General features: G+C 46.6%; 2 protein-coding genes across 2 annotated transcripts; both read right to left on the bottom strand.

Annotated features, from left to right (window-relative positions):
* Positions 1–275: 275 nt before the first annotated feature.
* Positions 276–1,708, bottom strand: MYF5 (myogenic factor 5). Its single transcript, XM_005147950.2, has 3 exons — positions 1,202–1,708; positions 619–694; positions 276–469 (listed from the first exon to the last, which is right to left on the bottom strand). The coding sequence occupies exons 1-3, from the start codon at positions 1,706–1,708 to the stop codon at positions 276–278; spliced, it is 777 nt and encodes a 258-aa protein (XP_005148007.2).
* Positions 1,709–7,824: 6,116 nt separating this feature from the next.
* MYF6 (myogenic factor 6) lies at positions 7,825–9,038 on the bottom strand. The gene is made up of 3 exons (XM_005147914.1): positions 8,459–9,038; positions 8,165–8,255; positions 7,825–7,943 (listed from the first exon to the last, which is right to left on the bottom strand). The coding sequence occupies exons 1-3, from the start codon at positions 8,972–8,974 to the stop codon at positions 7,825–7,827; spliced, it is 726 nt and encodes a 241-aa protein (XP_005147971.1). The 5' UTR covers positions 8,975–9,038.
* Positions 9,039–26,930: the final 17,892 nt, after the last annotated feature.

The following is a 26,930-nucleotide window of genomic DNA, read 5'->3' as shown; positions in this document are numbered from 1 at the left end:
TCCCAAATACCAAGGCACGCACGTAAAAAACCATCAGGCCGGACAGCTCTCTTACAGCACATTTTATTTGCAGCAGGGTTCCAAGGCAGCGCTGTCCCGAGCCCCAGGGTCTGCCGACCCCGGGCGGCTGGGGCGCTTTGCCCCAGCCCCGACGGGTTGTGGCGGGACAAGCAGCGCCGGGGCTGCCCCTCTCGCCCGACAAGCGTTTGCGGAACGCGGCCGGGCGAAGGGGGCGGCCCCGGCGGGAGGTGCGGGGTGCGGGCCTGCCCGGGCCCTCATAGCGCATGGTAGGTCCGTCGGGGCGGCGGCGTTCCGGGCGTCCCCGGCCCCGAGTCGATGCTGGCGCTGGGCGAGAGGGAGTCGGCGTCGCGGAGAGGCAGCCCCGGCTCCTCCGCCGGGGACAGGCGGTCCACGATGCTGGAAAGGCAGTCCAGGCTGGACAAGGAGCTGCTCTGCCCGGCGGCGTACCCTGCTGCCGGGATGGGGGAACCGGGGAAAAGGCAGCGCGTTACAGCGGGTTCCCGTGCTGGCCCCCACAAATACCGCGGGGAGCGAGGCGGGTTCCCCTGCCCTCACCTCCACCCCCCGCGGCCTCTGCTGCCGGCGGGCCAAGCTTACCGTGGGCCATCTCGGAGCAGTACACGGCGTCGAAGCTGCTGCCTCTCGCCGACCAGACGGGGCTGCTGCAATCAGCCTGCAAGATAGCGAGGGGCGAGTGCCGGCCAAGAGGCCCTCACTGCTCCCCCGGCCAGTGGGATGCTCCCCCGGAGGTAAAGTCCCTGAAAGCCCGCGGGGAGGAAGCCCTGGTGCCGCAGGAGAGCGGGACAGCAGCTCCCAGACAGGGAGCTTCTCCCCTTCCCTATCTATGCTCCAGCCCCACGTCTCACTCCTCTCCTGTGCCGAGCTAAGGTGGGGTGGGGGGAAGCAGGGAACGAGCCCCCGGGGACTGGGGCCCTTGCTGGGTGTCCTCTGGCAGCGTTGCCGTGTCCCCCCGCATTCCCGGAAAGCCCGTGTGCGTGCCTAGCATTAAATCACAGAACGGGCCTCTTCTAACGCAGCCCGTAAGCCTTTTTCTAATGTCCTGGTGCATTCCTCCCGTCCCATACCCATGAGACCGGTCCCTCGACGCTGGACTGAGGGGGGACTCTCCGCGGGCCTTTGTGGGGTCCCCACAGCCCCATCGCTCTTGTCCCGCTCTTACCATCCCATCGGAGCAGCTGGAAGTGGGGCTGGTTGGTTCAGAGCAGCTCTGTCCCGGCAGGTGATAGTAGTTTTCTACCTGTTCCCTCAAGAGCTCCTGGAGGCTCTCGATGTATCTGATGGCGTTTCGCAGGATCTCTACTTTGGGGAGTCTTTGGTTGGGGTTGGCAGTGGTGCATCGCTTCAGGGTCTCAAAAGCCTGGTTCACTTTCTTCAGCCTCCTCCTCTCCCTCATGGTGGCCGCCTTCCGACGGTCCATTGTGGTGGATTTTCTCTTGCAGGCTTTGCAAGCCCACATGAGGCAGTGGCCGGCCTGGTGGTGGCCAGTGGGAGCTCGGACATGCTCCTCTTCCTCGGAGCAGGTGGCCTCGGGGGGCTCGGGGCCTCCGAAAGGAGGCAGGTCCCGGGGTTCAAAATCCTCGGGGAACTCGCCCTCCGGGGAGGAGAGGCAGGAACTGTCATAGAATAGCTCGGATGGGGAGAACTGGCAGCTGTCCATCACTTCCATCCCTGCAGCAGAGACGGGCAGCGTGGGGCGGCAGCCGGCGGCTCTCGTCGAGGCGCGCTGGGGCAATTTCCTCCGTAATTAGCGACCTGAGACGAAGTGTCCGCTGGCTGATGCGGGGGGCCCTTATATATACACGTAAAGGGAGGCTGGTCCACAGCGGCTAGGCTGTATTAGCATACCCCACCACATCCCCCGCAGGGGGCTGTCTGGGCAAGGCCCCAGGAGACAATTTGCTTCGCACCGCTCCCTTGGAGAACCGTGAGCTGGGCACTTCTCTAATGCCCGACCTCCCCAGAACTGTTTGTGCCATCTACGAAGTTGAAACCAAGCCTAGGAATTCGCGGGTTTGCTATGGGAAGAGAAAGTGGGGCAGTAAGCGCGCTCGAACGGCTGACATCTTCTACAGAGCTGTTCCTCGTCCCGGTGCTCCCCTCTCCCATCACACGCTGCAGCGGGAGCGACACTGGCTCTCCCCGCAGGGGAATTAACGTAGAAGGCTCCCCACAGCACCTACAGCATCCGCTTGCGTATCGTTAGTCCGCGCAGCCTGTGGTCCACGTCTAACCTGAAAAAATTCACCCCCCGCTTCAGACCCAAGGTTTGCTCGTTTATCTTGAGCGTTTTGTCCTGTAATTGAAATTGTGTCATCAACCGGGGGACAAAAATGCCCAGCTGCGTGTGGCCAGGCCAGACGAGGAGCGGACGGACCCAGGTTTTAGTGCTGTCGGATCGGGTCACAGGGAAGGCTACTCACAAAAGAAAAGTGTACGTGTTTGCTCCGAGACAAACCCCCTTCCCATTCTTTCTCCTACTCGTGTGACCCGGCACTGCCAGAGACACAACAGTCGAGCAGTGCCTCGGGCTTGCTAATTTTCTGCTTTCAGGCAAACTTGTACCGTTACAGATGCGTCCCAGCTGCCAGTGCAACAAACCCCTCCTGGAAGTGTAAAATTTCTAACCCCGCAATCCCTAAGTAATTTTACACAAGCCGGGGACAAAAGCCCTGCAGAGCCCCAGCCGCAGCAGTAGCTGAGCGGAGCGGTGCAAGGGTCATTAGAGCGGTAATGAAGCCATTTAACAGGCATTTGCTAACGCGCAGGAACCCTTTGGTTTTCATCCAGGTGGCTTTTGTATTGGAGGACAATATTGTGAGAAGGAGAAAGGAACCTTCCATACCTGGGAATAAAATTATGTTGACCTAGGTTAACTCAAACGGAGAGCAAGGGACCCAGCAGCGGGTCAAACGCTACGGAGCCGGTCCGTGTGTCCAGGACAAAGGTGACTCCGGTTTAGCCCCTCGTCAGGAAAAGGTAACGCAAAGGGCACGGCCACCCGGGTGTCTCAAGGAGCTGCTCTTCAAGTGAGCAAAGCGGGCAGGGAACATCGCCTTAGAGAGGTGCCGTGCTGGACAACCTTCTGATCCCCCCCGCCTGCTGCTGGGGAGACCTCATCTACCCCCTAGCCCTGAACCCCCAAAAGGCGGATTTCCACTTTTAGGCTAAACGATTTTCCTTAAAGAAAAGCCCCATGCACACACCCCTCCTTCTTCCAAATATCGGATGCATAGTTATCGAAAGCTTGGGGAAGGCTACATTTGCCTGCTTCAGTTTATTTGGGGCCATAAACGGGGAGAGCCCCTTTGAAATGAATACTGTAGGAGAAGCCGGGAGTTGATAAAGGAGTAAAGTTACAGAAAGGGGAAAGCTCAGGATTCCAGGCTTCTGCCGCTCCGAGGGGCAGGTTGCTGTTTAGTTGTGTCACATCTGAAACAGGGCAGTTCTCTATTGTTTTCCTAAGACATCGTCAGTTAGGAGCTCTGCTCAGGAGTAACTTGAACTCTTCACTGGGCTGTGGCGAGCACACGGACACACACATACGGTGATTTACCCCGTTTGTGCAGGCTAAAATAAGCCCTGTTTACAGATTTATGCTTTGTCCACAAATAAACTTGATCTTTCAAGTGCTGGCCACAGCTGTGATCACCTTCCAAGGAGGGGTTTCTCTCCAGGCACGCACAGTGGGTCTCCCCATCGGTCCCATCTCCCGGCCTGAAGAGCCGAGATGGGGTCGTTAAGAAACTTGCCTTTCCCCAGAAGTCTTTGAGGAGCTAGGAAAATTTGTTTCCCTTTTTCCTTTAATATTTTGGGGGAAGGGGAAGAAAGGATGGAAGAGCCTGTCACTCAGGAAGAAAAACAAATCTGTAATTAGTATCCCTTAAGAACCACCGGCTCCTCTGGTAAAGTGATCTCAAAACAAGTTTGCAGAAGTGCAATAGGGGAGTGGAACTAAAGACAGGGGAGAGAAAACCCAAACTACAGGGCTGGCTAATGAGGCTGCTGGGGGGTGGGGGAGAATAGCGACTCAAGTCCAGAAAGCGGTAACCGCCAGACCATCAGACACTGTCTGCTCCTGTGGACGGGCACAGAGAAAATGGTGAATGTGTCACGACCCCTTTAAGAAGTTGTGGCTGCCCCACCCCTGGCAGTGTTTAAGACCAGGCTGGATGGAGATTTGAGCAACCTGGCCTAGTGGAAGGTGTCCCTTCCCATGGCAGGGGGGTTGGAACTAGATGATCCCTAAGGTCCTTCCAACCCAAACCATTCTATGAAATGGAGTCCTCACCCTAACCGCAGCGATCTTATTTCTGGAGGGATTCCATCCCACGCTGGGGACGTTCGCAGTTCGTGTGATCTATTTAACGGGATTTTCTATTTAAACAAAATCCTCCCGAGGGGGCGAGAGGTGTTTGGGCCCTACCAGAGCCTTGCGCACTCCGCACCTCTGCAAAGCACGATGCGGTTCCCAGCGGACCTCCGGTGCGGAGCGGCAACCGGCCACAGGCGGGTTACCCAGGAGGGACGTCCTGTATGTAACGGGACTCCCGACACTGCCGGGCCGTTCCGTGCCGCCCTCGCCTCTTGCCTCTCCCCTCCTGCGGTCGGTGGGTGCCGTGGCTGGCGGCGAGGGCTCCTCCGCGCCGCCCCTCCGGGAAACTGTTTCTCAGTCGGGCAGGCAGGGCCGGGCGCTTCCAGCCGTGTGAGAAACGTTTGGTTTCCCCCAGCGCTGGGAACGCTGCGCACCTAAGTAAACACATTAGTACCTGCCAGGGGGATCTGTACAGAGGACAGCTGAAGAAGGCATTGGCCTCTGCTGGCACCCCCGGACTCCCAAGAGAGATCAAAGGGACGCGAGGGGCTTTTAGCAGCCTTGAGACTGGGAAAAGTCGCTAGTTCCTGCTATCGGAGGGACGTCCCAGAGAGCACATGGTTCAATTATTCAGCCTCCTCTCTCCCCTGCCCCCCACTCCCATTCCCCAGCTCGTTCCCCACAGAAAGGTGGAAGCTCGAAAAGTCGTCCTGGTTCCCCAAAGCAGCACTGATTCCAGCAGGGATTTTCCCCGTGGAAATACCTGCCGGACAGAAGCCTGCCTGCCTTGCCTTCGGCCTCGGAAGATAAACTGAGCCCGCTGCCGGCTGCCTGCCTCCCTCCTGGGGCTGCGGCCGGTGTTAAGGAGGAAAACAAAGATGCGCAATAAAAATAAAGTTAAAAAGAGGCGTTAAACACGGTCTTGTCACTTCAGAGCAGAGCGGGGACAACGCAGCCGTACTGCAGACACCCCGTGTCCTCCTGGTCCAGCCGGCGGATCCGCGCCCCCCGCGGGAGCGGGCAGGTGGCTCCGGGCGGAGTAGGTCCGGTGGGGGCGGGGGGGGGGCAGGATTTAGTCGTCTTTGCTGGAGTAGCGCTCCGGCCCTCGTCCTTCCCGTTAAATAAACCGGAGCGCGGCAGAGGGGGAGAGAAGGGGTAGCGGCTGTCGTGTAAAAACCTCGATGCCTCTGTGCGTGGCCCCTCTGGAGAAAGCCCGGATTAAATCATAACCTGCTTGTCCTTACCCCGTTATTACCCTTTGATCTTGTGATTCCAGGGCCCTGTTTGCTTTGGCTGGGGGCTTAGGTAAAGATTATCATTATTAATATCAAAGACAAACATTTTAATTGCAAACACACTGAGGACCCTCACTGGGAAGGCCGCATGTCAGCCGCAGCACGGGGGTCATGGAGAGTCTCTTCGGAAGGCATTTTATTTAATGAAAAAAACCCAGTACTTTCTCCTGTAGGCAAACTTACTCCAATCACTCGAGTTACCCTGCTGCGAGAGGAGACGCTGCCGCTGGCGGACAGGCCCCTTGGTTGAGGTTAGCGATAGCAATACTCTGATGAGGTCACCTCGCTACGGAAACAAGCCATGACGTCTTAACAAAATGCAAGACGTCACGCAGGAACCTTCTCTTTGAAGCGCCCAAAAGCACCCCGAGGCTCTGTGTGTTGTGTGGAACGAGAAAAACGGGAAGTACTCCTTACACCGGAGTATCTGTCTCGTTAAGAGAGCAATTAGAGCGAGCACTCCGCAGGTTTAAAACCCAGGCTGGCGGCAGCGGCACGGAAGAGGAGGAAGGAGGCAGTGCGGTGGGATAGGCACCGGCTCTCGGAGCAGCCGTTTCCCAGAGCTTCCCTCTCCGACGACCGCAGCCGCGCCCGAGCCGGCCGGGAAAGGGCGAAGAGACCTTCCCGAAATGCGGTTGTGGCCTTTAAATAACCAACCCTTAAAATACACAACGGGTTAAAGCTGAGGAGAGGAGCAGCGTTGGAGCTGCTGTCCTTTGCAGTTGTCTGCACTCTGGAGTCGTGTGTGCGTGCGCAGGGCAGAGCGGGCTGTTCCCCGGTGGTCGCCCCTTCCCGGGGGTATCAACAATCTGTTACAAACCGTAACGCTCCGGCTGCGAGCAGCTCCACTCCGCAGTCCTGAGAGAGGCTGGGGGGTTTACATCACTGAGTGAAAGGCTTCATCTGTTGTAACCCTCCCCAACCCCCTTTTCGGCCGCTTAACTCTTTCCTCCCGGAGGGACCCCGCTCCGCTCTCCCTCAGGCTCAAGAAGCCAAGGGGAGTTTCCTTGCCCGACAAGAAACCGCGGCCCCCAGCTCCCGAGGGAGCGGGCTCCTGTCCCTGCTTTCTGCTGCCCCGTTAGGGCAGTGGGCCCAGAAGTTTTGCCGCAGACAAGGCCTGGGTTCAAGTGCCGAGAGGAAAAGGTGAGAGGCGCTGAGACTTTCCGTTCTTAAGGATCGGGGGGAGGGTGAGTCCTTGCGCTTCCACCTTCCAGTCTCATGCAGGACAAGGCCGCAGAAGGTCCCTGCCTGCCCAGCTAAGTAAGCGGCATCACCGGGCATTTTAGGGGAGCAATAACACTTTTCCGGGGAGGGGGGAGTCCGCTGCGAAGCACAGCGAGGGCTCGGGTCGCCGCAGCCCGCCTTGCCCGGACGCTGCCCCGGGAGAGGGTCGGTAACACAGCCGGTGGTGCCCCAGCTAAGGAGAGAGGGGTCTTGGAGAAGGAAACGGAGAAGAAATGTGTCCAGCTGGATGGGTCATGTACCGGTAGTACCCGTCTGACTCCCCGGGGCTCGACGTCGCTGAAGCCGGTAGCAGGTTTTAACTCCAGGATCGCCTGGAGTTACTGAATTACCGGGAGGTGAGGGGAGGGGGGGGGGGGGGGGGGGGGGGGGGGGGGAGGAAGGAGAAACACGGTAACACAAAGAGCTTTATTTTACAATACAAGAAATCTGTTCTTATATACAATATCACATTCCACAATTTAAATATTTGTTATGTTTACAAAAAAAAGGCAAGACAGTACTGAAATTATTTACAGGAACGAAACGAGGCGGGATCTCTTAAATACGATTAACGCTAAATGCAACCAACAGCTTCCCTCAGACAGGAATGAACTTTCCGGTGAGCCTCAGACAAAGCTGATCACCGGTACACAGGTAAGTATCTTAAATTAAAAAAAAAAAAAGAAAAAAAAAAGAATAAAGGCGAAATAAAGGTGGGATGGTCTATGCAACACATTTAAAGAAAACAAAACTCGGGGTGGGGGTAAAAGGGGGGAAAGTCTGGCTCGGATCAGGAAGAGCCATGTTTTCTCTGGGATAGGTGTACCCTGACTCGACCTTAACGAGGCCCCTGCCTGGGCTTTCCACTGCCTTAATTTGCTTCGTTACTTAGTTTAGAGGGTAGGGGTGGGGGCTCCATATCCGTTAAATATACTACCAAGGCAACCGGGTTTATTTCTCCACCACTTCTTCAGGGCTGGGCAGTTTGGGCTCGTCGGAAGAAATACTGTCCACTATGGAAGAGAGGCAGCGGAGGCTGCTGGAGGCCGACGACTCGACGACGGAGCCTCCTGCTCAACGAGAGAAAACGGATTAAAGAGCAAAAATGTTCGTCTTCACCGGGCCTGCGGCGCGGGGCTCACGGCGGGCGGGGGGGGAGACACCGGCAATTGGAGACCGCGACCGTTTGGGACAGGGACCGTTAGGGCAAGGGAAAGACGCGAGGCAGCGACGGGTGAGCACGGCCCGGCGGCGTGCGGTACTGAGGGGCGGGAGCCGCGGTGCGAGTTACCTTCCTTGGTGCTGACTCCGAGGGCTCGGGAATGGTCAGAAACGCTTTGCCAGTCGGGGGTGCAGGTGCTCAGGAAGTCTGAACTGGGGACCTGCGGCACACAGGCGGGCCGCTATGAGCAAGGCGGCCCGCAGCTCCCCGGGCCGGCCCGGCTGCCCTCCGCGGGCCCGGGGAGCCCGCACGTCCCGCGGCCGCGGCAGAGGCCGCGCAGAGGCGGAGGAGGGGTGGGGACGGGCGCTGTGGGTTGGCAGCTGGAGGCCGGGGCGGCGGAAGGAACCGGGCGGCAGTGCTTACATTTCCCTGCTTGGGGCTGAAGCTGAAAGGGTCCCCCCCGATCTCTTGCATTTTCTCCTGCTGATCCAGCCTGTGCAAGAGGTCCTGCAGCCTCTCAATGTAGTTGATGGCGCTCCTCAGGATCTCCACCTTGGGCAGCCTCTGGTTAGGGTTCGCCACAGTCCGCCTTTTCAGGGCCTCGAAGGCTTCGTTGATCTTCTTCAGTCGCCTCCTCTCCCGCAGCGTGGCTGCTTTGCGTCTGTCCGTGGGGGCCGACTTTCTCTTGCAGGTTTTACAAGCCCAGATCAAACACTGGCCGGGGAAGTGAGGGGGTTGTAGTCCCGGGGGTGCCAGCACATGCTCCTCTCCGCTGCTGTCACTGCCGGCCTCTGGCGGCATTTGGTCCTGACAGGGGGACAAGGTGCCGTCGCTGCCTGGGTACAGCGGGGATCCCTCGGCCATCTCCAGCTGCTGCAGGGCTCCATTCTCTCCGTCCAAGAAGAAGAAATAGGAGCCAGTTTCAAAAAGGTCCATCATGCTGTCCCTCGGACTCTCTGCCGGCTTGAGTTTGGTGGCAGGCTCAAAAACACCCCGAGGAACAACCCAGATGGAATTTAATTAGTGCAGTGACATAAGTCCTCCCTGCTTTATATAGGAGCTGCTGAAACCCTATCCAACTTTTAGCTGTCGCAGTGTATCACCCTCCAAAACTGATTCCAGCCAGTCTCCTGGGCGCTGTCCTGAGAACATCTACTACTTAGAAGGGCGAATGGGGGGGTGGGGAGAGGGGGGGGGGCACAGGGAGAGGAAGGCAAATTAAAATAAAAGGGTAAAACAATCGGAAAAGAAGAATACAACCCAGCTCCTGTCCCCACTCCCCGGAGGCCTGGGACTGTGACTGGGGTGAAGCGAAGGGACCTGAGGTGGGGGCTGCGGCGGCCCTGTCCCAGTCCCGGTGCCCGCTGCCAGGCCCGCGAGGCATGGCCAGGAGACAAAGGCGCGGGACTTCAGAGGGATCTCTGCCCCAGCGCACCCCGCGCAGCACACACCGCAGCGCACCCTCGGTGCCCCAGTGCTGGCTATAGGTCTATAAGGAGTGATTTCAAAGGCAGCCATCGCTCTCTGAATAGACAGGTTAATATTTTCAGAAGAAGCCAGAAGCCCCTGCTATTACACACCCCCACCCCCCTTGAAACATGCCATTCCCGTGACCCAAGCCACCCGGGCCAGACCAAGGTTAGGAGCTAAGCTCACTGTTCCTCCACACACGGGGGGAAGGTTGCCAAGCCAGAACCTTGCTGCGGTGCGGAAGCACCCATGGTTATTGCACCTCGGCTTTGTCTTCTACTATGGACTTTTCCAAGTCTTCCATGAGGTGTGATGGGAGTGATTCCAGGTGACTGGGTTACAGTCTGACTGCCTCTGTCCTTGACGGTGCTCAGGGCAAGAAGATCCCAGGCATATGGTGTAACTGCAGTTTAATCCCTTGGGCCTGGCAAGGCATGTAGAGCTTCCTAGCCGCTGAGACTAAAAGCAGAACTCATGGTCACTCTCTGTTAGTGTATACTGTCATGCCACATCATGTCTGGGCTTCCCTTGCATCAAGAAAGAGAGGGTATGGGGAAATAGCCTGTTTGCCTCTTTCCCTGAACTGCCTTGTGTTCCTTAAATCCCATGTAATTTCTCTCTGCTTATGTAAATATATGTGTGTAGATGCATATGTATGTGTGCATAGCTATAGACACACACACATGTATGTGTATTTATGTGGATAAACAAGTATATTTCTGTGTGTGTATATACACATGTATGTACACATACATATCTTTATGTTTCATAGAAACTCAAAATATGAAGAGTGGATGAAGCCCCTGGAATATCACAATATCTCTCAAATGTAGCTTCTAACTTCATTCTTTCAGGAGGGAACTGTTTCATTATTGTTCATTTCTCAAAAGCTACCCTGGAATTGATCATTGATTTGACTGTTTCTCTGAAACTGATTGCAAAGCAGTATTTCAGAGTACAGACATTTCAAAGAGTAGCTGTGTTTTTGTTTTGACCAAATCAGTGTTGCTAACATTCACCTTGGTTCTGCTTTAATGAGGCAGAACAATATCCAGTTTTGGATGGGATAGAGGAATTGAGACTGTCCTCAGCAAAAATATTTTTGATATTAATATTCTAGCACTGAGAGTTTTTTTCTTCTCATTAACTAAGTTAAGCAGCTGAATGTAAGATACAGTTTCCCAGTTTCCATGCTCTGCAAATGGCTTTCTGTTTGACCTTTGGCTAGTGACTTTATTTCCATATGATTCAGTTTTCTATCTTTAAAAAGAGAAATAATGTTGACCTTTACCTGTCCCTTGTGTTTCTCAATTAATTTGCTGACTATCCAGGGAGGAGCCACCACTTGGCACTGCATGCTTTGGAGTCCCACAGGGATGTTTGTCCCATACCATTAGTGATGGTAGCAATAATAATAAGAAAGGAAAAATTATAATCTGATTACTTTAAACGTTTTTACTTTTACTACAGTATTTTTTTTCTTTTAATCTTTAGTTTTTTCACTGTTGCTCTGGTAATGTTTGGAACAAGGCCAGAAATGAGATCAATTTACTGGTAAAGTGCACAAATGAAAACTTGGTTTCAGTGAGAAATCTCATTGCCAGTTTGTTGTCTGTTTCAGAGTTTTAATTGAACTTAAGCAGTTGGGAAGCTGGAAGTTTAGGATCCAGATGCTCCTTAATTGCTGTCAGCAGTTTGGGTTTTTTAACAGGAAACCAAGTAAGTTCTTTCTTTCCAGCACTTAGTGCTAGAGTAAACAGATTTGGTTCCTCACAGTAACATGGAGATGGCATAATTAGGCCTTCATGGAGCAAAACTTCTATTAACTGTAACTGAATTTTGATTTGGATTAAGTCAGCCAGTTTCCCCATCACATAAGGAGCTTGAGTTTTACTATAGCCTTCACACCACATCTCCCATTGCAATTCCTCGGTGAACACAACACAGCTAGCAAACAACCCCAGCATGTTTGAACAGAATGTCCTCATTGATGCTCTCCATTACAAAAGTGGATGAGTCAAAAGTTGGTGTTGGTCTTTTTTCTCTTCATACCTTGCATTCCAGATTATGTTAGATGTAAGCACAAACACATAAGAGGAAGTAAAACTGCATGAATAAGAACGACTGGACATAGAACTGGAAGGAGCATCACTGCTGCACTCCACCTGTAACTTCAGTTGGCTTGATAGCCCCTTACAGAAAAACTCACTGTCAGCCTGTTCTTTATTCAGTTGTGACTGCTTCCACCAGAATACTGTGCTGCTATACTAAAGATGTACTCTCAGAATATTTACACAAATAAAATATGAGGTGTACTGTATTTCACTGGTTACAAGGTCTGTTATCCTACCAAAGAGGTATTTCAGTAAGCCAGCAAGTGGTAAATTCAGTAAATGTTCAGGATGACCCAAATCCAATAATTTTAATTAGTCACAACTGATCTCCAGAACTTTGACCCTTCCAAACGCACTTTGCCACATAAACTTTTCTGGATAATTGTGGTTGCATAATGAGCCTGGGAATGCCCAGGTCACTCTTAACACCTTGTGATTTAAGCAGAAGTTCAGAATTACAGAGAAGTATTTTGTCATCTAGAACCCACATAACACCGCCCACCACTCCAAATACCTCTTTTTAATCTTTCACTCTCATCAAGATCCCTCTAGCTGCATCTCTTTGACACTTCTCTGCAGCGGCATCATTAATGACTAGGGATCAGAGACATCCACTTCTACGTGGCACCTAGGTGAAGATGACGTTTTCATCCTGTCTTTGCTGTTGCCCTGTTCTATGGTACAATGCCCCCCTTGATTTCAGAGATGTTTAGATACCTGACTTCCAGGTAATGATTCTTATGTTGTTTAGTGCACATTGATGAAGTGCAGGTTAGCAGCATAAGACCAGGTTTGGGCATGGTGGGGTTCTCGGAGTCTGTTTGCACTCCAGATATTGAAATCTTTCTATTCACATCCTCGTTCTTCTTTTCCTTTAGCATTCACATTCAACATTATCTTTCTTAGCAGAAACTTGCCCTTTCAACTTATTTTACTGTTAATGCACAATGCTCTTCTTCTGCCTTTATTTCTTTTTCAAACAGTTCATATTCTCCAAACTTGTGTTTCACCAAGTTTCTCAAATCCTTCTAACATTTGACTTGGTATCGTCTACTCATATTTCTAACACATACTTCTTTTTTTTTCCCAAGGCAAATAACACCTTTTTAATAACACAATTTTAAAATTCTATAATTTTTCATCTAATTTCTCTTATTATAGAGTATCTAGGCAACCACTTAGAGTACCTCTTGGCCACAGAAGAAGTTTAGGCTCTTACTTCTGTCCTGTTTTTTCCCAGTTTGAGTTCACACAGAATACCTTTTCACATGAGTTTGGTAGTGCATTCATGTAGGGGTAGGTGACATGTCTGGGGATGTGTGTTAACGCCTGTGTTTTGTTGTCACTTGTAACCTGTAGGTTGCATAGTTAGGACAGCAGTTTAAGCTCTTAGAGAGTTAACTGTCTGCCATTCCTCCCAGAGTGTCTCAAGGTGCACTGAAATACTCATCAGGATGCACTGACATTCTAATTTTAATTTGCCAGGAGGGTCCTTCTGGAGCCAATCTCTGAAATACTCCACTTAGAATCATAGAATAGTTAGGGTTGGAAAGGACCTTAAGATCATCTAGTTCCAACCCCCCTGCCATGAGCAGAGACACCTCACACTAAACCATATCACCCAAGGTTTCATCCAACCTGGCCTTGAACACTGCCAGGGATGGAGCATTCACAACCTCCCTGGGCAACCCATTCCAGTGCCTCACCACCCTAACAGTAAAGAATTTCTTCCTTATATCCAATCTAAAGCTCCCCTGTTTAAGTTTTAACCCGTTACCCCTTGTCCTGTCACTACAGTCCCTTACTGCACTTTCGATACTCATTACAGGGTGTTGTCAGTGTGTTGTCTGGATTCTGTTCAGGAGACACTAAATTGGAAGGCAACCCAAGATGTGAAGTGGATGCTGGGTCTTCAGCACCACCAGTTTCTACAGCTCTGCTCCTGATGCACTTGTATTACCTGCTAATGTATTCATAGTCACAGTTCATTGGGAAGAACAAGAGAAAACGTCAGCATGTTGCTGCAATAGAGATTTGCTGCTGAAAGAGTGTATCTGAAAGAGTATATCATGAGAAGAATTGCAAAACTAAGAAGGGTGAGACACTTCATCTCTCAGAAGGAAATTTTAAACTGATGGAAACGATTGAGATATCTTTATTTTTTAAAGAGGTTGGAAGTAGCCGAGAGATGTGCAAACTATAAGGGGAAAGCTGGTGCACAAAAGATAGGTAGTCTGGTAAAGAACATGTATCTATCCCCAAATTTACAATTTATTACAGAAATGTTTGGTGAGCAAAGATTAGAAATTTTCCATGAGTTTTCTTGAAAGCCTGGGCAGTGGAGGGGATCAGAATTTCTTATGCTGACAATGATGGATGGGAAATTTATGCAAAAGAACTTTACTGACATTCATGGAAGTATAATTGCTACTACTGGAAGTGAACATACAGAATTTCGGGGGTTGTGGTACATAGGAGCAGTTCTTAGCTGAACTTTGTTATCTCTTCTTGCCTTAAAATACCTGAATTTCATAGAGGTCTGCAGGGGTAACACAGACCAGCTTTAATTCTTGATTTTCATTTATATGTGCTGTTAGACTATCAGCTGACCTTTATTTACCTAGACTCTTGCTTGACCCTATTCAGATATGCTTGTCCAAGGAAATGATACTATTTGCATATCCCCATTGCTCCATGCACTCTCACTGGAGATTTAGGAACTGACTAGAGGAAGTATGTGTACTATACATGCCAGTCCATGGGTGCAAGGGTGTGTCATTTCAGAGAATTTAAAAGCATATGGGAGCAACCATCCCTCAAAATGCAAGTGGAGTAGTGAATGGTGTATGTATATGCTTCAGCACTGGGAAGCCAGAAAGATAGAAACCTGGAAAAGACAACTTATATAATTTTTATGGTCTTTGTAGGAGAATATTTTAAAATTGTTATTCACAGAGGCCTTGGCTGTATAGCTGCTCCAAATTATTGCTGTTTTCCTTTGATTGGATATGGACTTTAGTGTTCATATCAGTTACAGTCCTGTTAGTATCTGAGAGGTGCAACCTTGCTAACTAAACAGACTTCTCTAGTTCAACATAGTAAGGTAGGATTTCATTACAGCTCTCATGTTGGGCAGTTATGAGGCACAGTTCTAAATGGCAGATGCTTTAATGCCTGTGTCAGGGTCTACAGTGACAAATAGTCACCACTGCATAAACACATTTATTTTACTACAAGACATTTTCCTGGGGAGGAGGGAGTGCCAGTCAGAAACCGGAGGCCCCTTATGCTGTTGCTGGCTGAGATGAGCATTTTCCATGGTTCTATCTGCAAGGAGGCATTCCTTAACAATAGTAATAATGACAGATGTCTTCTGCTTGTGATTAGGCAAAAAATGGGGGACATGGAATGTGGCACAAGTACAAGACACATCATGTGCTATACAATCATATTTTTGCCATTCACAATTTTTGTAATTACATGAAAGGGCATTTTACAGTCATATACTTATTTGTCTGTTTACACTACAACCTATTGGAGGCATAGAGTGCATTTTCACACTATGTAGTTTTAGACCATGATGACTGTGATATCTAAACCTAATCTCAGTCAAAATGCTACTACTAAACAAAGTAAATATTCATTTTAATTCTGCAAAAAGAAATCAGGGAGGAAAGGGTGTGGAGAGATAGTTTCTGGATCCAGCACTCAGGCGAACCACATCTCTGCTGCCTATGGACAGAAAAAGCTTAGTGCTCAGACTGTGGAAAAATTGCAGCTTACTTTTCAAGGGCTCACAAGGGATTTTTGCACAGCTGTGGATCTTCATGGAAAATTGGGATGATGGTGGCTTGGAAGTGGAAGCTGTGAAAATACAATGAAGGTAATGGATGTAGTCAACTCCCTCCTCAGCAGTAAGATAGGAATTATTTAAAACAGCATGTCACAACTTCTGAAATGGTTATTGTGAATGATCTCTTTTTATACATAAATTGTATTCAACTGTTTCATCATCCATGGCAAACCTTCTTTTGCTTTCCTGATGTTAGCTCTCTGACATACAGGCGTGCCAGTGTAATGAGCTGTTTGATTGCAGGTACATAGCATTGGATGGTTAAGATAAAGTTAATAAGCTATGGTCAAATACAGGCATTACTTGGTCTTGACTTATTTCCTGGTGCTGCATAAATTCAGTTCTCAATTATTCCATGCACATGTGGATTTAAAACACAGAAACAATTGAAATGGGAATCTCTTGAGATACTACTATTGCCAAAATGTAACTACAATATTGGAAGTAATGCAGTCGTGTCATAGCCCCATGGAATTCTCTGTTCCTCATGAGATTTAAAGTATTTTCCTCTGTTGTCTATAATTTCTAAATTTGTGCATTTTATTTTCAGTATTCTTCTGCCTTCCTGGAAACTGATTCAGCTCATCATTTTGAAGAAGTGTTGGTTTCACCATGATTTGGATTTTGTGCAACTTACATGACTTGTACTTCAAGGTTTTGTTCACTGTGTGACATCATTACCTTTTGCTTTCCACATCCTACAGTGCTCTTAATTGAACACATAAAGCTGGTGTCATGTATTTTGATAAGACTTGCTGGAGACCATTTGGGTGTCATCAACATTTTACAGTATACGGTAAATACAGAATGTTGGTTTTGCTGTCCTGTCACGTTTTCTGTTTTAGCAGAGCTTATTGCTATGTCCTATGTGTTGTCCTTAAGTTCTTCCTTAGGTAAAATGAGTAGGTTTGCTGAGACAGTCTTAGCTTTGAAAATCGTCTATACAGCATTCTATTTCTGCAAATATGTTCTGACTGACTTCATAGAATCACAGAATGGTTTGGGTTGGAAAGGACCTTAAGATCATCCAGTTCCAACCCCCCTGCCATGGGCAGAGACACCTCACACTAAACCATATCACCCAAGGCTTCATCCAACCTGGCCTTGAACACTGCCAGTGGTGGAGCATTCACTACCTCCCTGGGCAACCCATTCCAGTACCTCACCACCCTCACAGTAAAGAATTTCTTCCTTATATTCAATCTAAACTTCCCCTGTTTAAGTTTTAACCCATTACCCCTTGTCCTATCACTACAGTCCCTAATGAAGAGTCCCTCCCCAGCATCCCTGTAGGCCCTCTTCAGATACTGGAAGGCTGCTATGAGGTCTCCACGCAGCCTTCTCTTCTCCAGGCCGGACAGCCCCAACTTTCTCAGCCTGTCTTCATATGGGAGGTGCTCCAGTCCCCTAATCATCCTCGTGGCCCTCCTCTGGACTTGTTCTAACAGTTCCATGTCCTTTTTATGTTGAGGACACCAGAACTGCACACAATGCTCCAAGTGAGGTCTCACAAGAGCAGAGCAGAGGGGCAGGATCACCTCCTTTGACCTGCTGGTCACGCTCCTTTTGATGCAGCCCAGGACACAGTTGGCTTTCTGGGATGTGAGTGCACACTGAAGCTGGCTCATGTTCATTTTCTCATCAGCCAACACCCCCAAGTCCTTCTCCTCAGGGCTGCTCTGAATCTCTTCTCTGCCCATCTGTAGCTGTGCCTGGGATTGCTCCCACCCAGGTGTAGGACCTTGCACTTGTCATGGTTAAACTTCATAAGGTTGGCATCAGCCCACCTAACAAGTGTGTCAAGGTCCCTCTGGATGGCATTCCTTCCCTCCAGCGTATCAACCGAACCACACAGCTTGGTGTCATCAGCAAACTTGCTGAGGGCACACTCAATCCCATTGTCTATGTCAGCAACAAAGATGTTAAACAAGATGGGTCCCAACACTGATCCCTGAGGGACACCACTCATTACTGGTCTCCACCCGGACATTGGGCTACTGACCACAACTCTTTGCATGCGGCCATCCAGCCAGTTCTTTATCCACCGAGTGCTCCACCTATCAAATTGATGTCTCTTCAATTTAGAGACAAGGATGTCGTGTGGGACAGTGTCAAACACTTTGCACAAGTCCAGGTAGATGACATCAACTGTTCTACCCCTGTCCATCAGTTCTGTAGTCCCATTATAGTAGGCCACCAAATTGTTCAGGCAGGATTTCCCCTCAGGGAAGCCATGCTGGCTGTCACCAAGCACCTTGTTGTTTTCCATGTGCCCTAGCATGCCTTCCAGGAGAATCTGCTCCCAGATTTTGCCAGGCACAGAGGTGAGACTGACTGGTCTGTAATTCCCTGGGTCATCCATTTTCTTGAAAATGGGGGTTATATTTCCCTTTTTCCAGTCATTGGGAACTTCACCTGACTGCCATGATTTTTCAAATATGATGACCAGTGGCTTTGGAACTTCATTCGCCAGCTCCTTCAGGACCCGCGTATGGATTTCATCAGGTCCCATGGACTTGTGTACGTTCAGGTTCTTAAGGTGGTCTCGAACCAGATCCTCTCCTACAGTGGGTGCAAGGTCTTCATTCTCACAGTCTCTGTGTTTGTCTTCCAAGAGTTGGGTGGTGTGGTCTGAGCATTTGTCACTGAAGAAAGAGGCAAAGAAGTCATTAAGAACTTCAGCCTTCTCTAAATCCTGTGTAGCCAGTTCTCCTGATAGCTTCCAGAGTGGGCCCACATTGTCCCTTCCTGTTATCTTTCTCATCTCTAGCCAAGTTTAATTCTAACTGGGCCTTAGCTTTCCTAACCTGATCCCTAGCTTCCCAGACAGGTTCCTAGCTTCCCGGACAAAATGTATTTGAATGTAATGTTCACAGCATGTACTTTGGGTAGTCTAATATGTGACCATTCCCTTTCCAAGCCCTTTCTGTGTGTGGTTTTTCACAGATCTTTTGATTGCTGTATTCCATAATCATTGGGTTTACTGGGCTTTAATCATAATAAAAAAGTTTTGTATATTCATTTTTAACATTTCTTGTTTTGTTCCTGTCTTTTTGCATTATAGCAAGAAAAAAACTGTTTTCACAGATCTACCTTTCTTTATCCCTTAAGAATACATTGATTTTCAAATGCTTTCATTCTTTCTTTTAATTTCCTCATGCCATCTCCACTTGGGCTGGACTAGTACACCAAATAGCAACTGGTATATTTTGAAGCCCTTTTGCATCACTTACAGTCTCCTGCATCTGCTGGCTTCTTATCATTGAAAGATAAAATGTACAACTATCCCTTCCTCATGATGACCTAGTCAGCTGTCTATCTGTAAGATATCTCAAAAGTCCTTAGAGGTTTATGTCCCATCAAATACAGGGATGAAGTGCTGAAGGTGCCACAGTGCTGTCCACCAAATCTGTCATCTGTATTTTCTGTGAATGTCAGATGCTTCAGTGGAAGATACAGGATGCTCTGAAGAGGTTTCAACAGAGAAGTTTCTTTCTAATCCCTTCAATTACATTGGTGTGAGCCCTCAAACATGACAGCCTGTATGTATCACCTTCGGACTTAAAAAACTAATTCTGTATAGTGCATCTGGGACTAAAGAAAATGTTAATACAGAATCCCCAGGTATCTTACCTACATGCACTTTCAAAAGGAAGGCTGCTGCTTTTGGAAAGCAGAAGCCGTTGAGATAAAGTCTTCCAGGAAGAAATTTGCACTGTATTAATATAGCAAGAATGACCTTGAATCCAACATATATTGTATCATGTTGTTATTGGAACCTGTTGCACAGCTGCGGAACTGTTTCAGGCTGTGAAGGTCATTCTGGTGTTCAGCTGTGTGTCATTTAAGGTTCATGTTTGTAAACAAGGTTGGTTACCTGTGATTTGTCAGTGCAAGAAGTACAGCAGTCTGTATTGCACTCCTTCACCTCTGTGTTCTGTTCCCTTAATGTATTTTCACTTAATAACTTCTGCATGTTTATACACTGAGATTTCAGTTGCTTTGAGATCCCTGAAGGCTCAAAAATGTGTTCTTTATAGTACACCGAGATCTAGGTGTTATAACATGGTCTCCTGAATGTGCTACTCTTCTTCCCTGTGCAGTTCATCTGGTACATAAGACACAAGACAGGAATGAAAAGAGGATAGCATTCAGAAATTCTGCATGACAAAATAAGTCTTTCCTTTCTCTTTCTAGACAGATTTCATAAAAGCATGGTCAAAAAATGCCTATATCTCATTTTTCACCAGACTCCTCTGCAGAACATTCCAGAGAAGACTGCCAGATGCCCTTTCTGCCTGCAAAAATAACAACAAATAAGGCTTCAATTGAGTGGCTGTAAGTGCCTGGGTTCTTGGGGAACATGTACTAAAATTATGTTTTCTGAGAAATGATCTGACAATTAAACATTAAGGGAAAGTTTAGGAGAAGGAAACATCACCTATTCTGATTAGATATGAATCTCTGGAAGGGCAATCTTAAATCTGTGTCCTGAATCTGGTAACTGGACAGCATACAGCTATGTTTAGACATAGAGAAAATAGCCAGAAAATATTTTTGTTGTGAAGTGTGAAACAGCTGGCTTACAGCAGAATCTGTTGACCTGCAGAGTCATTATTTGTAAACAACATTTGTGTATCAGAGCAGCCTAATAGAAATTTTGTCTGGAGTGCTAAGCTTTGCAATTACTTGGAAGGATTATTGATTAACTATAATAACAGAAAAAATAGAACAGACTGTATCTGTATCTCTATATCCCTATATATCTCTCTATATCTATTTATATCATCTATGTCTGTATCTATAGCTATAGATAGACATAGATACAAATAGCTATATCTTTATCATCTATATCATCTCTATCATATCCATATATATCTATTTATCTATATCTATGTCTATCTATATCTATATATCTATATATATCTATGTCTATATATCTATATCTGTCTATACAGCTATATCTATGCCTATATAGCTATAGCTATATCATCTATATCATCTACATCTAGCTATATATCTATATCTATATGTTTGTGTCTGTATGTCTCTACCTGTATCTATCTCTATCACCTCTCGATTGAACAGCTCTATCTTTAGATCTTTCTCTATGTCTGTCTCTCTCTGTGTCTCAGTCTGTATAGACTATATCTCTGTATTTATATATATACGTCTACATTTGTATCTTTATCTGTATCTATACCTATCTCTATCTGTCTATCTATCTATCTATCTATCCATCTATGTTTTGTCTTGTCTCAGCTGATGCTAGGCCTGGGTATTTAATGGAACAAGGAGTTATTGAATAATCACAGAATTGGCACCATGGTTACAAACCGTATTATTCATTATGCTGGCTGAAAGGTAGTGTGTGAATATACTCAAGCAGCATCAATGCTTTATGGCTGCTTATATTTAGCTGTCTTTCCAGGTACAGGATGTGACTTTGAAGAAGTTGATTTTACACAGGTAGCAGCAGCAGCTTATAAACAATAAAGAGTCTGCAGATGTTCAGATTATCACCTTTCACTGGAGAGCTTTCTCAGTCAAGCATCTCAAATGTGACATTTCCATGGTTCCAGAAATTCTGTAGCACTGCACATAAACTATTTTCCAGAATTCCAGCTGTTCAGTACTGAGATTATGTTCTGAGGCTAGGTTCAGTTAACAGTGAACTTGCTTAGCGTTTTGGGGAAGTTTTAAGCTTCTCATGAAGTCATATATCTGAAGTAAGAGGAGAAAATATGAGACTGGAAAAGAGCAATGTCACTTTCTTGAGTTGTACAACATTCTCTGACAGAAGATAAATGTGGGCTCACAGTGTCCCCAAATGGAAATTGAAGCAAGAATTTAATTATCAATAGAGAAACTGCTCGAAGTGCTCAAACAATTTTTCCCCACCAACAGGAGCTGTCTAATAACAAAGACATTGTAACCCTGTTTTTATTTCTGAATAAAGTCAGTCATCTTAGTTACACACACCACATTCAAGAGCCTCATGCATGCATGCACAGTCCAACAGTCATACCTGTTAACTCAAACTGACAACAGTATACACAGTTGTAAATAAAACTGAAATTAATCAAACTGCTTGATGTGACTTCTCAAGAGCCCCAAAATTTCCAAGTAAGCCATGATCTAGGATTGTTCTATTAACTGTACCAGGCCCTTGCAAGGAATTAGCTTTCTGACTGTCAGAGCTTTTGTTTTGAAGTGACTTGGGATTATTTTCATCACAAATGGATGAGGTAATAGCATGTATTCTTCCTCATTTGTTTGCAACTTGGAATCATCAAGACAACAGAATCACAGACTCATAGAATTGATTTGTGTCTGATGAGTCCAAGTTATATCAACAGCTTTTTCAGCTGAGCTGTCATTGCACGCTGCTGATCTCAAGAAGCAGCCATGCCAAACTATGGTGAAGATAACCGGAAAGGCACTACTGGTATTCTTGGAAGAGATTGCATGCTGGGACTTGTCAAGTTCTCATTGTCCTCTATAGCCCTCCTAGTCCAGTTTACTAGCATCAATTCAGCAAGATTGCATCTTAGTTCAGATCTTTATGATCTTAACTCTGTCATTCCTGAGGCAATGCAGTACTTAGCCAGAACAGATTGGATTTATCTCAGTCATCCTTACTTTACTTTCTAGCATAAGAATTCATATGTGATAGAAACTATTGAGCTGAACCAAATGACTTCCTTCAACAATTACCAGAGTCATCAGGCCTGTCTTATATGTAGAGTCTATGCCCATCATTCACACACTTGTTCTTCAATACAGTAAGCTTACAGAAGTAGTTACTGGATCAGTGTAAGTGCCTCTTCCAACTTAGAAAAACAAGTTCCATATAAGAAATATATGTGAGAAATTCCCTGCTGGCTCAGTCCATCCAGCAGAATATTCTGGCTATTTAGAAACTGGCCACTTCTGGTCATCCATTCCCTTTGTACTTCATTATTATGAGCAGTTGTCTAATCGGGGATGTTGTAGGGCACATCCCTGCCTGGTTCTGTTAGTGCCTGTTTATAGTCATACTGAATTTATCTAATCCCTTTTTGAGCATCCAGATAGTGTCTCACTTCCCAAAGAATTTTTTTTTGTAATTACTCACATCTGATACATGGAGCTTGCAGGAACAGGTCCCAGAGGACAAGCCAGCAAAGGGAAACCCAGATAGATAAACCTTCTTAAACTAACCATGAGAAGGATCTCAGAGCTGCCAAGGGACAGCAGGAAATGTATAGGTTAGCACATGCCAATGAGCAGTAATATCAAGAGCTGGCTCCCCACGGGACTGTGAGGGCCTGTGCCCCTCTTTGGTGGCTAATTCATAACACAGATTTCCAGGCCTTTCTGCAAAACCTTAGAGATGTCTGAAAAGTCTAAGTACAATGTTTTATTCTAGTGAATTTCCAGAGGTATCTAAATATCATCTTGTGGATTTATGCAGAAATCCCTCACTGCTGGCACAGCAGGTGCATTATTCTTAACGTGCTTTCACCTGGCAAATTGTCAGGAACTAAAACAGATGGACTCAGAACACACTTTCTAGATTTGACCTTGAACACAGTTTGTCAGGGGTGTTTTCAGTAGCAGCTCAGGACTTACCAGAGTGTCACTCTTCTTCATGAGACTGTAGGTACCTCTTCATGAAACTACAAGATAAATAGTGATCCTGACACAGCAAGATCCTGAGTAACCTGATCAAAGTTCGAAATTGGCCCTGGGTGAGATAACCTCTGGAGGTCCTTTCCAGCCTAAATTATCCTAATATTCTGGTCTAAAGCCCACATTGCCCCTACCAAGTACTGATTTCTTTCTTACTAAGCAAGCTATGGCAAAGCATGTGCCATAAAGTGCTGGTGGTGTTACAGTGTCATTGCTACTAAAACATTTTAGTATCACTCCCTCAATGACATGTTTTAGTGGTTGTCTTCACAGTCTTGGGGTAACATTTGGACTTGATAATTTTAAAGGTATTTTCCATCTAGTTGATTCTATGATTCTCTGATTCTGAGAGCAGTCATGAGCAAGACAGGAAAGAAAAAAAGAAGACAGAACTAAGACTGAGAAAGGAAGGATAACATAGATATGTTAGGAGAGAGACAGAAAGGCAAAGGACAAAGCAAAAAATCACTATAAAAAGACACAAAAGAAAAAAGAGCCTCTCATTAAGTATTGCAATGGGAAGAGAACTAAGGGAGCTTCAACAGAAAGCTATTAACAGACGATGTTGTGCTTAATGCCTCTGTCAATTCAAGTTATGGTTAAAGGATGAAGTGCCTTTAGCTGGTTAGCTAAATTATTAGCCCTAATAACAAAAGGAGAAAGAGTCAGGACAGGAAAGCCAACAGGTAAAACAATTAGATTAACTTATGTCTTAAAATGTAAGTAAAACATTATCTCGGTGTACTTAGAGAACTGGCTGAACTGATCTCAGTGCCAGCTCCTGATAATCTTTGTGGGTTATGAGTGAGATTAAAGAAGAGTATAGATGGGCATATTCTTAAACAGTAGGAAAGAGGGACTTGGAGATGAAATGTTCAACCCAAGTTTCTGTGGAAATGTTGGAAATCTACACATTATTTGTGTGCACCTGGAAGAATACAAAGGGGTGAATAACACCAACATGGAATAGTCATATTCCCATTAAAAAATCTTCAAGACTGTGCCATGCCAAATCTGTTTATTGTCCTGACATAGCAGAATAATTCTTGTGACTATGGGACAAGCAGAAGTCACTTTCTTGATTTTAATGTTTTTTATAGTTTTACATGACGTCCTTATATGAAGAGTAGGAAAAATGAAACTCCTATGGGTATTCAGCTCCTTGGAAACTCATCAAAGGAGAACTCTCAGATGAGGGACTTCCCAGGGTTCTGCTCTGGGAACTCATATTGTAATTAATAACTTGGATGGTTGAATAGAGAATATGGTCATAAAATGTGCAGATATTATTACAGAGGTGACATGAATCGCCAGCTTGTTGGAGGGCATACTTAGGTTTCAAACTGATTGTTACAAATCAGAACTCTGGTCTTTAAATAAGTTTCGGTTTGAAGAGGAGAAAGGCACAAGTGGGCATTTAGGCAAGCCAGCTCACTGCAGAAATATGGACAGAGTAACTATGTAGGTGGTAATTCTACAAAAGGAAACTGATGGTTACAGTGAATCATAAGATGAACATATGCCATGATGCTTAGAAAAAACACACACATGCCACTAGGACATGCCAGCTGGAAGGAGGTGCATGAGGTAGTCCTTTCATCCTATTCTCAGCTGGCTGGTAAGACTTCAGCTGTAACCCTGTGCCTGTTTTCAGGCACTGCATCTCAAAACAGATACAGCTATAACTTCGTCTGCTACACAGAATGCTAAAAAGAATTGATGAGAGGCTTAGAGACATTGAGTAAATGTTGAATAGATGTGGTGTTAAAGATAAAAGAGAACGTGCTAGCAGTGATCAAGAAAACAGTAACAATTGCTGCAAAGAGGAATAGAGTAAACCAGTGCTGGTGATTCTGTGGATAGAAAACAATATATGCAATTGGCACATTTAAGCAAGTTTCCTGATGGAAGGATTTAGTCTGTCTTAGCTGCAGAGCAGCAGCTATATAAACCTCTCCCAGGAGTCATGTAGCCTTCAAGCAAAGCACGACAGACTATGGGACTTGCTAAAATTCCTTTCTTTGCCTGATTTTGCTATGAACTGTGCTGTCATTGTTCCCTGTTAGAAAGAACTTTGTTTGGGATAACTGAGGGAAATTAAGGATGGAAAAAGAAAGGCAGTCTTGGTATGAGAGCTCCTGCAGGGAGGGAGAAGATCCAGCCAGGCTCCTGTAATTTTGTTAATGCTGTACCTGGCTGTTTGAACAGTTGCTTTCCAGATTCCATGTGAGAGCCTGCCCCCCTCAGGCTACAGCCCTTTCTGAATATCTGAACATTCTTGGAAGTGGCACTACTGGGGCAAGACAGAGAGTGCGCATGTGATTCCCTGGCAGCCTTAGCCCAGGGATCAGCATATTTGCCTGAGATGTGACAAACAAGGATAAACAGACCCCTGTTGTGAATCAAGCAGAGGATGAAAGTAAATCACTGTCTCCTATGCATTATTTGAGTGCTTAAAAGGGATTTTCTCCTGGGTGTTTTTTAGAAGGGGAAATCGGAATTGGCAATTCCAATTGAATTAGACAGTTAAATCATAATTGGATGAAGGTTCCTTAACAAGAGGGTGGAACAACCACAGAGCTGTGTGGGTACGTGTACTTTGCCACTTTTATCTGCACTGTCAGTCCTTGTTGCCTCCTAAATTCCAGTCACAGTTTCTGAGAGAGCCTTTCTTAAATGGCTGTTTCTCTGCATGCTTTCAGTTTGGCATCTTACTTGTCAGATGAGGATTCTGCTCAACAGCAGGATGTCCAAGATTTAAGCACTGTAACATTTACATGCTCCTGGAATTCTCCAGCACAAGCCAGCTCCTATTTTATGTCATTACTCCTTTCCTTTTTCTATACCTCTCTCTTTGACCTTCTGATAAAAAATTAAATAAATAAAAGACTGAGAGAAAAAGTAGAACTCTGCACACAGAAGAGCTCCATGGAATATGGAGTGTTTTGTAATCTCTCTGGTGTGTATACTGAAAACTTCCTGTGCTCAAGAGCCACAAGTCTGCCTGGTATACAGGCAAGCAGAAGAAGGCACATGTTTGGAAGGCTCGCCTGCAGGAGATGGATGGCATTGACTGCCCTGTGATCTCACTGCTCCATTGTGAAACAGGACAGGGCTGAGTGTCTGGGCTATTTTGATGATGTTGGCCTCAACAGCTTCTACTGGCTCACTTCCTCCTGAAGTCAGAGGTTTGGATTACCCAGCAATGCCAGCAGACCCTCACTGCCAGTCATGGGATATTTCTTTGGCATGGAAACTGTGTTTTAATTGTGTGTAAGCTGTGTATAACACAAGGCTAGCCTCTGCTAAAATATACAGCCTAGAGTTATTTGTGCAGTATTTGTGCAGTCCTTCTCTATGCAGAACTACACACAATTCTTCTACAGGATATACTATGTTGATCTCCTAAATGTGATTCAAAATATCCTATATAGATCATAAAGAATGATTTAAAAATAGCAATAAGAAATCTTGTTTCATTCGATTTGCAATCTCTTAGAAATACACCATAAAGGCTTCCTCACAGATCTGCTTCTTTGGAACAATTAATTTCTAACCAAAGTTCACTAAGATACTGACTTGTGTTTGGAATTTCTTTCTCAGGAGAAAGGAAAACACATCATATGATGCTGAATATGAGCGGAATATAATGTTTCTTTATATAATTAATACACTGTTCTTCTCTCCTAAGTATTTTAATACACGCTGTGTCAAATATGTTGTTCACAATGGATTTTTGTTAAGTACAAGGTTCTTTTCATACAGATATTGGCTCCATTAACAT

Source organism: Melopsittacus undulatus, chromosome 5, assembly GCF_012275295.1.
Source record: "Melopsittacus undulatus isolate bMelUnd1 chromosome 5, bMelUnd1.mat.Z, whole genome shotgun sequence".
NCBI classification, from domain to species: domain Eukaryota; kingdom Metazoa; phylum Chordata; class Aves; order Psittaciformes; family Psittaculidae; genus Melopsittacus; species Melopsittacus undulatus.
This window is presented reverse-complemented; position numbering and strand designations above follow the sequence as displayed.

Excerpts from the sequence above, each read along its gene's own strand:
- MYF5 (XM_005147950.2), bottom strand. The coding sequence starts at position 1,708 with ATGGAAGTGATGGACAGCTGCCAGTTCTCCCCATCCGAGCTATTCTAT. Across the intron at positions 695-1,201 it reads CCAGCTGCTCCGATGGGATG|GCTGATTGCAGCAGCCCCGT; the intron begins GTAAGAGCGGGA and ends GCTATCTTGCAG. Across the intron at positions 470-618 it reads CTGCTCCGAGATGGCCCACG|GGTACGCCGCCGGGCAGAGC; the intron begins GTAAGCTTGGCC and ends TCCCGGCAGCAG.
- MYF6 (XM_005147914.1), bottom strand. The coding sequence starts at position 8,974 with ATGATGGACCTTTTTGAAACTGGCTCCTATTTCTTCTTCTTGGACGGA. Across the intron at positions 8,256-8,458 it reads TCAGCCCCAAGCAGGGAAAT|GTCCCCAGTTCAGACTTCCT; the intron begins GTAAGCACTGCC and ends TGTGTGCCGCAG. Across the intron at positions 7,944-8,164 it reads CGGAGTCAGCACCAAGGAAG|GAGGCTCCGTCGTCGAGTCG; the intron begins GTAACTCGCACC and ends CTCGTTGAGCAG.